At 53.0% G+C, this 12,861-nt stretch overlaps 1 protein-coding gene across 5 annotated transcripts in view; it reads right to left on the minus strand.

Annotated features, from left to right (window-relative positions):
- ARHGEF2 (Rho/Rac guanine nucleotide exchange factor (GEF) 2) overlaps positions 1-11,980 on the minus strand; it is a 43,154-nt gene extending 31,174 nt beyond the window's left edge. Inside the window, exons 1-5 of one of the 5 annotated variants that reach the window (XM_014540833.1) lie at positions 11,737-11,980; positions 10,010-10,127; positions 6,350-6,467; positions 5,723-5,762; positions 4,519-4,612 (exon numbers count right to left, since the gene is read on the minus strand). In XM_014540833.1, coding sequence (XP_014396319.1) covers positions 4,519-4,612; positions 5,723-5,762; positions 6,350-6,413 — 198 coding nt within the window. In that variant the 5' untranslated portion in view covers positions 6,414-6,467; positions 10,010-10,127; positions 11,737-11,980. Of the gene's footprint in view, positions 1-75; positions 154-394; positions 883-2,085; positions 2,116-4,518; positions 4,613-4,775; positions 5,057-5,722; positions 5,763-6,349; positions 6,468-10,009; positions 10,128-11,736 lie in introns of those variants that run through there. The other 4 variants (XM_014540834.1, XM_005867558.2, XM_005867556.2 and 1 more) reach the window with 4 other exon arrangements.
- Positions 11,981-12,861: the final 881 nt, after the last annotated feature.

Consider the following 12,861-nt stretch of genomic DNA (forward strand, 5'->3'; position numbering starts at 1 on the left):
AGCCAGGCTCAGGGGGTGCCACCAGCTCTCGCCACCCCCACCCTGATGCACCCCTCCTCCCGCTCTGTCCCTTACCCGAGTAACTTTCTTTCGTGAGGCCCCGAGCACCCGGTCCGCCGATCGGATCGGAGGCCACCGATACCTGGCCCGCGCTCTCCCCAGACCCGGCGGGGAGGTGGAGGTGGAGGTGGAGGTGGAGCAAGGTCTGTCCCCGGCCCCCACCCCCTCCCCAATGACTCCAGCTACTCAGTCACCACCCAGCCAGCCCGCCTCCTGCCCGGTGGATGCTCCCCGATTTCGGTGCGGGGCGACCGGGGGAGGGGGGGGCGCCTGTGGGCGGGGGCTGAGGGGTGCCCTGGGGACAGGGGTGGAGGGGAGGGGTCGCCAAGCCCACCTTGCTCGCCAGCTCTTTGCTCCGGTCGATCCGCGCCCGCGTGAGGGATTCGATCCGAGACATAATCCCCCGATGAGGGGGGGCCAGAGGGACACTTGGGGGCCCCGGCGTCCAGCTATTGTGGGGGTGGCGGGGGACGGGCTGCCCCGCACGCGTAGCTCAGGGGACAGGAAGTCGGACTCCCCTCGCAGCACCGGCGCCAGTTCCTCAAACCAGAGTCTCCACCCCCCGCCCAGGCGCAGGAAGGGGGAGGCGGGGCAGAGCAGGGCGGGTGCCCCCGGCACCAACTGCTGGGTCTGGACTGGGGCAGCGCAGAGCCGTGAGCGCGTTTCCAGGGACAAGTGGAGGGTCCCCTCCAGCGCCTGGAGCGGCCTCGAGCCCCAGGGATCGGCCTCTGAGCTCTCCTCTTCCAAAAAGCCACCGCTCCCTGCCCTGCCCTGCCCAGCCCCGCAGCCCAGTCCCAGCCCAGATCCTCCGCCCTCCATCCTCCCTGCTGCAGGACTCAGAGACCCGCAGGCCGGAGGGTTCCAGCGCCCCCAGGTCCCCAGGGAACCGGCCACCGGCTCCTTCCCGGCCCTGGGCCCTTCAAAGCAAACAGGCCGGAGATGACAGGCTCCCCTGACAATTGGGGGTCGGGGTGGAGAGAGGGCGGGGAAGTCGAAGGGGAACTGGAGGCTGGGTGTTTGGAAGGCGTGAAGGAGAGGATTCACCTCCGGAAAACAGAGGGGAGCGGGGAGAATTCTTCTGCAAGCTCCACCCCTCTGCGGCCTTCTGACCGCACTCCGTCCATTCACCTCCCCTCCTGCCTCCGCCCCTGCCAAATACTTGAGGGTGGAGAGGAATTCACTACCTGAACGCTAAGAAGCTAAGGAAGTCCTTTCTGTTGCAAGTGAGGCCAGACCCAGAAGACCAGAAACCAGCCTGTGCCAGTCAGGGGCAGCTGGGGTATGGCCAGTCTCTCCACGAGAAGGGGGATGGGGCGCCAGCCCCGGAGGCACCCTCCACCTCTGGTGAGCTTCCTGCTGCTGGGAAAGTTCCTCCTCCACTCCTAGCTACACCCACTCACCGTGCAGCTCATTTCTGCCTCCCAGGGTCTCCCACCTCTGGAGAAACCAGAAGCATGGGATGCCCTGAGACAGAGCATCCATCCCCTGTTTGCAGAGGCCTGACCAGTTCTAGTCCCAAAAGGTGTGGGGGAAGGAGGGAGGAAGCCCGAAATAGTGGCAGACTGAGCCAACCCAGACTGAGCGGCTCCCAGGACCTGCTCGCTGGGCAGAAGGGCAGGCTGCAGGTCTGAAGCCCAACTCAGCACTCTTGTAGGTGCCAATTTTAGCTGCTGCCACTATTTCGGGCTCCACTGCCTCACCACTGGCTGAGCTAGTTGGGCTCCTCACCCACAGCACCACCCCCACAGTGCTCCTCTGGCTTCCCCTCTGCCTAGCAACTCCTTCACCTCCTTCTTCACCCATTCCCCTGTTAGGATCCTTATATAGCAAAGACCAGAAAAAAGGAAAGGAAGGAACCATGCCTGTTCTAGACTGAAGAGAAAGCAGAAAGGACTTCTCCAGGGCCAGGAGAGAAGCTGATTCCTCCAGGAGCGCACCTGCGGGGGCGACCTCCTGAAAGGCCCTAGGAACTCCCCCAAACCAGTAGTCCAGAGGCTCCCAGGCTCAGAACCCCGATTTACTTACCCCCACCCCAGTGGGCAGCCAAGGCTGAAGAATGTACTAAATTTAGCCCAGTCGGCATGGCTCAGTGGTTGAGCATCAGCCTATGAACCAGGAGGTCACGTTCCATTCCCGGTCAGGGCACATGCCCCGGCTGCAGGCTTGATCCTCAGTGTAGGGTGCGGGAGGCAGCCGATCAATGATTTTTCTCTCATCATTGATGTTTCTATCTCTCTCCTCCTCCTCTCCCTTCATCTCTGAAATCAATAAAAAATATTTTACAAATGAATAAATAAAAGTGGCCACTACCTTCTTTAGCTCATTTAACTCAACAGGTGTGTCCTCCACATTTCATGGGTAGGAAGACCATCTAGAGAAGAACCTGATTGTTAGAGTCCGAGTCATGGCGAGTAAGTGAACAGATGGAGCCTCAGGGATACCTGGGCCCAAGCACTCCAGTGCCCAGGAGGAAGCTTGCTTTTCTTATTATTACTCTGGACCTTGTGCATTCTGGGAAGGATCGTTAAGACATAACTGACTCCAGTGGCCATCCATCAGAAGATGGAAGAAGGAGGGAAGAAAGGGGATAAACTGTTATGTTAGCTTTACTGACAAGCAGAGGCAATTTAGGCTCTAAATTATCTTGCCTGAGAACTGGAGATTAAAATATTTATCTTTCCCAGGATGTTATAAGAATGAAATAAGATGACCTCTGGAAAAGCGTTTTGTCAGCCCTACAATGCTAGTCAAATAGGAAGGAATAAGCCACTTCCTTCTCTCGCTGCTTGACTGAGCGGCTCTCCAGCCCCACCCCTGGTGTTTACCTCCTCACGGCCCCTTATCCTGAGCTGGGAGGAAGGGGGAGAAGAGATTCGGTGAAAGACACACACATTCATGAAGGTGGAAGGAAGATGGACCAGATGACAGAGCGGGAAACAGGACCACAGGACCAGAGGCCGCGTGAGGAAAGGCCACATGGGACAATGTCTGACTTACTCTGGCGCTTTCCTGCTGCCTGTCTGGACTCCAAAGTCTCTGCCCACATTCCCCTTCACCGGGTTACTCAACCCGTCGACAAACTGTTAGATCAAGAGTGGGCAAACAACTGCGGGGAAAGAGGGTGGTTCTGCCAGCGACTCTCAAGCCCTGAACTGAACCAGAGCGCCCGTGGGAAGATGGGACTCAGACCCAAGGCCTCAAGTTGGCTTTGTTCTTTAAAGAGCTCTGCTCCCCCATGGAGAGGACAGGCCTCACTGCCCTGCCTCCCTCCCCTCCCCCCAGCTTTAGGATCCCCTCCCCGCCCGCCTGCTCCTCCTCTTCTCAGATTACTTGGTCTCAAGCCTCAACTCCCCACTTTTGCCAGTAGTGAGAAGGTGCTAACCACCTGGCTTTGTCTCTGCCTCCCCTGTCCGCCCAGAGGAAGGGGAATCTTGGCTAAAAGGCAGGCAGAGGAGAGAGCCCTGGCTCTGTGGGAGGGGCCAGAAGGAGCCTGGACAACCTTCCTAGGGGAGACTCCTATGATTCTTCCAAGTGGATAGATGATGACTGCTCTGGGTGTCTCTCAATGCTCAGGAGCCACCTTGAGGCGGAAAGTACATGTATAATTGGGGAGGCCACCAGAAGAAAAGGGGGGCGGGGTGGCTCAGAAAATGAAGAAAGTGGATACAAATTCGAATAGCAGGCAGACCTCCCAGCTTCACCAGAGCCCAGAGGTTGGTAATAAGAAAGAGAGCAATGTGCCGGCACCTGCCCAGGGTTAGAACTGCACATGGCCTTCCACGGGCGATGTGCCTATAGTCTAACTTCAACTCCTGCTGCTGCCGTATCCACCTATAAAATTATGAATTTTAAAACATTTCATAAATGCTAATACTCTACGAAGAAGTAAAGAGTAGCCCTAGCTGGATTGGCTCAGTGGATAGAGCATCAGCCTGCAGACTGAAGGGTCCTGGGTTCGATTCTGGTCAAGGGCACATGCCCAGATTGGGGACTCGATCCCCCGTGGGGGGCGTGCAGGAGGCAGCCAATCAATGATTCTCTCTCATCCTTGATGTTTCTATCTCTCTCCCTCTCCCTTCCTCTCTGAAATCAATAAAAATATATTTTAAAAAATGAAGTACAGTGTTGCTGTAACTATTATTATTATGCCCAATGGTTATGATTTCTGCTGCCCACCTCTTAGCTATGTGAGGCCTAAAGGAAAGGAGGGCTAGTCCACCCTGCAGCTGCTGAGGCTCTTGTCTCGTCCAGCTGTCCACAGCTGGCTGCTAAGCTGCAGGCACGGGGAAAACAGAGGGAAGGCGGTTTACTGGACTGCAGCAGGAAGGCTGGGAGAGGCAGCATGTGTTCCCTTAACACTTGAACATTGCCCTGAGTCTCTGTCTACCAGGGGTGGGGAGGAAGGGAGCTGGAGAGGCAGCGGGTCCCAGGCCGCCTACTTCCCCAGCTGACTCTTACCTTGGCCTTGCCGGTCATGCCCCAGAGGAAGCTGAAGGTTCGTCGCAGGGAGGAGCCTACCCAGGTGTCCGAACCGCGTTCCAGTTGGCTACAGCTGCAGAAAGAGAAGGCAGAGGTGAAAAGATACTCCCAGAGAGATGGTGGATGGAGGTGCCATGATAAGGAGAAAGAGAGTGGAGATATGAGGGGAAAGACGCAGAAAAAGGGTGAGGAAGATAAAGGAAGGACTCAGAGAGAAAGACACTCCCCACCCCCACCTCCTAGGACTTCCTGGGTGTGAAGGGCTAGTTTTCCAGGCCCCTCTATTTATGAGGAAAACGCCAGGCTCCTCCCAGATAAATGCAGACACCCCCCTACTTCATCCAGGCCCAATCTTCTCTCTCAGGCTGCTCCCAGCGGTAGCGATATGGGGTGGGAGCTCTCTGGGGCGGCATTTTCCCCTCCTAAACAAGAGCCCTGTGTAGGACCCCCTCCGCTGTTTGGAAAGGGCCTCTGGGCCTAACGCCAGTAAGGACTGAATTTCCTGGGATTTCATCAGCCCCATCCCATGAGCTAATCCCAAAGCCAGAGCCAGGAGGATGTGTCAGCTAGAGATTTTGGGACCGCAAATCAGAGCCTGACATCTTAAAGGGCCCATGACCAGCTCTCACACCCGCCCTGTCTTAGAGGGCTGACCCACTCCCATCAGGCTTCAGCTGCAGGCGCCAAATAAACAGGTGCTGATTTTGCATGCTTATTGGCATAGCCGATGAACTCGCCCAGCCTTCGCCCGGATTCCTGAACTATGCCTTCAGCCTCTGCCCTCTGCCCTCTCCCCTGGGGGTTCTCCTTAGAGCCACTGCCCATTGGTCAATTACCTGAGCCATCGAAGCTGATTCATTCGTGGTTCTCCCTCACTGTCTCTCCCTAAGACTGTCTAACAGCCCGTCTGCCTGCTCACCTTCCTGGCACTGACAACTAGCAGCTCTCTCTTTTATTTAACGGACACCCTGTCGTCTGGATACTCCTGTTCTTTCTTTAATGTCTTCCCCATCCCATGGGCTACCAGAACCTGCCGGAGCCTTCCCTGGGTCCATTCTATGCAGCTCAGGGAGGAAGGTATTTGGAGGTCTTGGATCAGAAATGTTAAGGGGAGCAATGTTTAGGAAGCGTTGACCCTCCCCCATCTAGGCCTTTGAAGGACTCCAGATCTCCCCAAACTTACCTTTGGCTGAAGTTAGCAGCAGAGGACTGGGATAAATTTCCTGCCAACACAAAAGGAGACGAGAAGTGTCCAGCTGAAGCCAGACAAAGGCGTCCAGGGCTGCCTCCCCCACCCCCTCCACCTGGATCAGGTTCCCAAGCTGCAGGTGCATGTGACGCCATTCCTGAGGGTGCGCTCTGGGGAGTAGGGAGGGAGGGCGGGGTCTGAGCAGAGCTGAAGAACTTGGGAGCCAGGGAAACAGGGCGCCAGGGTTCTGTGGAGAAGGGGGCGGAGGACTCCGTGTCTCTGTCATGTTTCTGGTGAATGGGGCGGACAGCGGTTTCACGGTGAGCTCCCAATGCCTCATCTTGAGGACAAGGTGCATTGCAGTTAACTGTCCTCCATCTCTGGCGATAAGGGAGGCTGGAGAGCCTCGGGTGTCCTATGTTCTCCTTCACTGGAAGGAGAGTGTCAGAATGCCAGAGTCCTGAATTCAAATCTCTCATTGAAATAAAGGCATTTTGAAGTTTCCAAATTAGAGTTAGATATAACCCAGGATATATCTGAACCCTCAATAGCTCACCCTGAGGAGTGGTGGTGAGACAGACAGGGGGAGCTACCACTGCTTTGCTCCCCACTTTGACTCACCGGCTGGATCTGAGCCACTCCAGAAGCAATTGATGCCACTCATGGAGACAGACTTCGACAGCATGCCAGTGGCTGAGTGGTCCAAAGGGCCAGGAGATGGATGACAGGAACCCTGACCCTAGAATCACGTCAAGAATCCTCATACAAAGGTTAGGCTTCATCCGTCTCCCCTACTCCCCATTTTTCACTTTCCCGCACAACATGGCCCATCTTCAGGGCCTCAAGCCTTTCACCCCCTCCCCCATCACCATCACAATCCATATCTGGGATATTCCATTGAAATAACTGGGAAGTTCTTCTGCTAGTTACTAGTCACCACTGTGCAACTCAAGCCCAGGCTTCCTTAATATAGAAAACGTCTTAGAAAAGATTTACCCTGAATGGTTTCCAGAGATGACAAACTCAACCTATGGAGGCCAGACATGTAAGGAGAAAAACTGAGATCATCTGGGTTTAAGACAATAAGGAATAAAAATATTTATAAACCACACACCCAACCATTAGAAAATACCTTTATCCCAAGCCTACTTGGGGCATCAAAAAACTGACCAAATATCAGGCCATAAGGCAAATTTTAATAAATTCAAATAGTCTGTGTCATTGAGATCATAGGAAACAACCCAGAAGTCCCTTTCCAGTAGATTGGATAAAGAATCTTTGATAGCCCGGCCAGCGTGGCTCAGTGGTTGAGCGTCGACCTATGAACCAGGAAGTCATGGTTCAATTCCTGGTCAGGGCACATGCTCCGGTTGCAGGTTCAATCCCCAGTGTGGGGTGTGCAGAAGGCAGTTGATCAATGATTCTCTTGCATCATTGATGTTTCTATCTCTCTCTCCTTCTCCCTTCCTCTCTGAAATCAATAAAACTATTTTTTAAAAGTAAAAATGCACACTGGGAGAAAATATTCAAAATACACATATCTGACAAAAGACTCAAATCCAGAATATATGAAGGACTTTTACAAATCAGTAAGAAAAAGACAAGCTGGTGTTTGCAGCCCTTGCTCTCTAGCATCAATGCAGCATCTAACTCACAGAGTTCCATCCCAACGAGAAGGGGGTAAGTAAAGCGGTCTCTATAGCAAGGCTCCTACAAAGTAGACTGCCCACAAATTGCCCGAACGTAGTAGAGCAACTGGCTACCAAAGCCACTCCAAAGGGTGCGCCCTCTACTGGAGGGGTGAAGAGACCTCGTCGTTACAGGCCCGGTTCTGTGGCACTTCCTTAAATATTAGACGTTATTGGAAGTCCACTGCACTTCTGATTTGCAAATGTCCCGTCCAGCCTCTGATGCGAGGAATTGCTCAGGACTTCAAACATCCGCGCTCCCAGAGCGCAGCTATCGGTGCTTTGCAGGAGGCAAGTGAGGCCTATCTGGTTGGCCTTTCTGAAGACACCAATCTGTGTGCTATCCACGCCAAACATGTAACCATTATGCCCAAACAGCCAGCTAGCACGCCGCATACGTGGAGCACGAGCTTAAGAATCCACTATGATGGCAAGCATTTCATTCTTTTATGATGATGATGATTCCATAGTAATGTACTTCATAATGGCAAAGAATGGAAATTATCCAAATGTCCATCAACAGAAGAATGAAATGAAAACGAATGAACTATAACTTTTTGCAACACAGGGATAAAAATTAGAAACAGAATGTTGAATGAAAATTATAGAACAATGTGTATACTATAACATCATTGTTTTTAAATTCAGAAGCAAAAAAAATAATGTAATATTAGGGGATGCATATATTTGTGTTAAAACTATTTTAAAAATTAAATGAATGATAAAGAAAAATCAAGATAGTGGTTGCCTCTATGGGAGCCAAGGGAATAAGAGAGGAAGACATAAGTAAAGATAAATGTATTGGTGATGTTCTGGCTCTTGAGATGGGTGGTTGATTTATTGGGCATTCATTTTTAAATATTATGTTTAAAAGACAAATGACCCAGCCAGTGTAGCTCAGTGGTTGAGTGTCGACCTATGAACCAGGAGGTTACGGTTCAATTCCCGGTCAGGGCACATGCCCGGGTTGCAGGCTCAATCCCCTGTGTGGGGTGTGCAGGAGGCAGCTGACCAATGATTCTCTCTCATCATTGATGTTTCTACCTCTCTCTTCCTCTTTGAAATCAATAAAAATATATTTAAAAAATAATTTAAAATAAAATATAAATGAAAAAATACAAGAGAAAGTATTAGCAACTCTGGCAAACTGGAGAGCACAGGTCCCATTTAAGGATGTCTGCATTTTTAAAAGTGGAAGCACCATGCTGGCCAAACAAAATAAATCTTGGAGCTAGACCTGGCTAGACCATGGCCCTCAGTCTGCAAGCCCCAGTCTAGCTTAAGGAGTCTCAGACTTTTGGTCTGTGGACTTTGGTGAAGAACTTCTACTCACTTGCTATTGCAGGAAGAAACAAAAAGACCCCAAACATATAGAGAAGGAGAAATATAAGGGGATGGCTTAAAGATTAGATGGAGAGAGGAGGGGAATCAGAGCAGGAAGGCGGAGAAAAACACTAGAAAAACATTGCCACCACTGCCCTCTGTATCCAGTGGGGGAAAGAAGAAGACATATCGTACCAATAAGGGGCGAAGTGGGCAGGAGAAGAGAAAGGCGGGAGAGAGGGAAAGCAGTCTGAAGGAATGGAGCAGAGAAGAGGGAAAAGAAACGGTTATTTCTCACGCTCATCCTGTACGCCAGCCTCTGTACCGGGCACTTTGACAACTTTTTGTCATCTAAGAATCACACCTTTAAAAGGTCGTTTTTATGATCCTGATTTTCAGGAAGATGAAATAAAGTGTTCAGCTGGTAAATGAAGGATCTAGGAGTCAGTTTGGTTCGGAAACCCTGTTCTTTCTACGTTACCAGATTGATATGGAGGCAAGGAAGACATGCAGGGTGCTGATGGGGAAAAGCAGGTGAGGGGGGAGCTGGGGTTTGCTGCTCCCCTGATAGGCTGTAACATGCAACAGCTCCTTTCTCTCAGCCTCTCCTACTCCACAGGCATCGAAGGAGGAGGCTGGGGTTGGGCTCCTTGGCCAGCTGGAGGAAGAGCTGGGAGGGAGGCAGCCTCTTAGTCACGGGGCTTGAGACATTTCTGTGAGGCACTCGTAGCTGGCTGACCAAGTGGGGCCTCTACAGCCCTAATGTACCCTCGGTGGTCTGTGGGTCCTGGTTTGAGATCCCCAAGTTGTGTTCCCTTAAGCCAGAAGACTGGGCAATCTCTCTATTTCTCATTTAATAATCTTCTGATTATCTTGCGGGAGAACTCTTGTCTCTCAGGGTACCAGAGACCTAGTCTCCTCCCACAAATAATAGGTCCAGCTTCAAATCGGAGAAGCGGTTCTAACAATTAGGGGAACAGGGGCCTTTTAATGAGAGAGGAATAGAGATTCCTACACCGACACAGAGACCCAGACCCAGCAAGGAAGGAACAGAGAGTCTCAGAGCAAAGAGACAGAGGCAGGCGACCAAGAGTGGGGCACTCGGCATGCAGACGCAGGGAGCAGACAGAGGGGTACAGACAAGAGACTCAGAGTCAGTCAGATGGAGTGATGCCTGGGCAGCTGGCAGAACAGAGGAGGCACAGAGTGATGGCTGGAAAGGCCAGGGGCAGGGAGGGGAGGGGCTCCCTGGGAATGTGTCTGTCCATACCGCACTGGAAGGCTGGCCACCTTGGTGCTGCGGTTCCAGAGAAGTGCCCAGGTCCTCTTGGCTCTGCAGTAAGGGAGTCTCCTGGGCCCCAGCGCATCCCGAAGCCTGCAGTTTGCTCCTGAAACACACATGGCCACCACTGCCCTCTGTACCCAATGGCCAGTGATGGGCACAAGAGAGGAAAACGGCCTCAGCCCAGCCCTGTTGCTTGCCCCCAGCCCAACCCTTCCTGTTGGCACAGGCACAGCCCTGACTCAAACTGGCCTCCCTCTCTTTGGAGCTGTGCTTTGGAGGAGCTGCAGGGCTGGCTGCAGGCAAGGGTGACCCCTGGTGGACATGCGGCAGTACTGCCCTCCAGAAGAAAGCCAGTGCCCCGGGGGAGGCAAAGAGCAAGCTGGACTCTCACTCCCTGTCTGCTTTCTAACGACAACTTTTGTCCCTGCTAATCTAGACGATGTATCCAGAGATCCCTTCTCTCTCTGCCCCGGGAGCAGAATGAATGCCTGATCGCGAAAGGAGACACCTGGAAGGCCTGAGGTACAGTTAGCACCACGTAAGGGCTACCCAGGGCATCGCTGCCTTCGGCGGGCTGCTCTTAGGCAAGTGCCACGGGCCCGGCAGGCAAGGCTTTTCGCTCCAGTTCTGGCCCAAGGCGCAGGGTCCTCTCCCCTCATTTGCTCAGCCAGCCCTGACCAAGAGCCAGAAGAGGTGGGTCTACTCACCAGAGCTAAGAGAACCTGTGCCAGGGAACCAGTGCCAACGCAGAGAGACAGGGCCCTTCCATCGCTAGCAGGCGCTCACCGTGACCACTCACACTGAACTCTTCATGCTGACCCCGGGGCCTTCTCTTTCTGACTTCCTCTGTTTTGGGGGAAGTGGTCAGGGATTTTTCCAGGGGGCGGGGGGCGGGGGGGTTGGGTCCCTCTCTACTGGTCTGCCAGGCATACGCAGACCTCTGAGTGAGAGCCACTCTTCTCTCATGGCAGGACTGCACTATGAGGTCCAAGACACCTTGAGTCTGCCTCAGCCGGGAACCAGCAAGGAGGCAGCCGTTTGGGAAAGGGGCTGGCTCAAGGCCCCAACCCTAGAACCACTTCTCTCAAGAAACCTCCCACGGTTCCCTGGGCCTGTTTCCTCATCTGTAAAATGAGGAAACGGGACCATATGACCCTGGAGTCCCTTTCAGCACTGAACCGTCGTATGGTTCTTTTCAATCCAAGGTGGGAGATGGAAGCTACAAGACCCAAGTGTCCTGATACCCCAGGCCTGTACCTCCCCTTCTCTATTCCCTCCCCCACGTGCCCTTGAGACCAGGGAGAAAGAAGGACCTAGAACGGTGGTTCTCAACCTTCCTAATGCCGCGACCCTTTAATACAGTTCCTCATGTTGTGGTGACCCCCAATTTCATTGTTACAAATTGAACATAATTAAAGCATAGTGATTAATCACAAAAACAATATGTAATTACATATGTGTTTTTCCGATGGTCTTAGGCGACCCCTGTGAAAGGGTCGTTCGACCTCCAAAGGGGTTGCGACCCACAGGTTGAGAACCGCTGATCTAGAAACACCAGGGAAAGCCACATCTTGAAAGGCAGGGTCCCCCTTTCCCAAGGGCTCACATAGGCCTGGGTTCTAAGCCCCCAGAGAAGGAACGAGGGAGTCATTCCTTTTGAACCAGGTCTCGGACTTAAGGGAAGTAGGGACAGGAGGCCCCTGGGGATTTACCTGCTCAGTTGATCCTGGGGCTCCCTGTCTGGCCCCCAACTATGTCTTTTGAAGGGGTCATAGCTGTGGTTATGGGCACGGAAAGCCCCCGATCTTCGGAGCGGTACAGCGTGGAAGCCATCTCTCTCCTTCTTTTTCCCCTCCTCCTCCTCCTCTTCCTCCAGCTGCTCTCTGGATTCAACCACAGACAGGCAGCGGCGAGTGTGGCCTTGGGGCACCAGGTCTCCACCTGTGAGGGGCACCTCTGGGACGTCTCTGTTCATGGAAGGCACACGCAGGCCAGTCTGAGTCAAGAAGACGGAGAAGGGTGAGCAGAGTTCTAGAACTCTGGAACCCTGGAACTAGAAAGGTGTCACAGTCAGCCAGGCCTAGCGCATCGAGCCACAGGATTGGAGAATGGCTGGCTGAGGATCACACCCGGAATTCACTGCAGAGCCAAGGTCGGGACTTGGGTTTTCTGACTCCCCGTATAGTGTTCTCTCCAGTTCATAATGACATCCTCGCCACGCATTGCTATTCCATTTAGTGAGCAGCTCTGTGGCAGGAAGCCAAGCCAAGCAAAGGGACATAGATATTGTTCCTGTCCTCAAGGAATTCACAGTCTAGTGAGTGACACGTGTGCACATGTGCAAGTGTGTGTGTGTGTGTGTGTGTGTGTCTGTGTGTGTGTACAGACAAAGACACAAATGACTGGTCAGAGTATGCCAAATGCCACGAGAGAAGTTTTAACAAAAGGCTCTGTGCCATCCAAGGAATGCGTGCATGTACCCAGTTGGAGGACTCAAAAAAAGGGACACAGCAGGAAGTGGGTAGCCTTTGAGATGGGCTTCGAGGGGTGTAGTGGTTAGGATTTGGCCAACTTGGAGAGGGAGGCGTCCGGGCAGGTAAAGCAGTGGGAAGGAAAGGTTCATGCGTGAGGAAGTATTGTGCTTTCTTCTAAGACTGGTCATCGGGGGAGTAAAACACCATGATGGCCCCTCCCAGGGAGCAGAGAGAAGGGCTCCAACATCATGACCGACCTGCAGTTCCTTCTCTCTCCCAGGTGGGCATTGTTCTCACTGCCCAACACTTGTGGCTGCCACCAGGGCTGGCCTCCGTGTGTCTCAGAGGTAAGAACCCTCAGGT

The sequence above is a fragment of the Myotis brandtii genome, unplaced genomic scaffold (assembly GCF_000412655.1).
Source record: "Myotis brandtii unplaced genomic scaffold, ASM41265v1 scaffold250, whole genome shotgun sequence".
NCBI classification, from domain to species: Eukaryota; Metazoa; Chordata; class Mammalia; order Chiroptera; family Vespertilionidae; genus Myotis; species Myotis brandtii.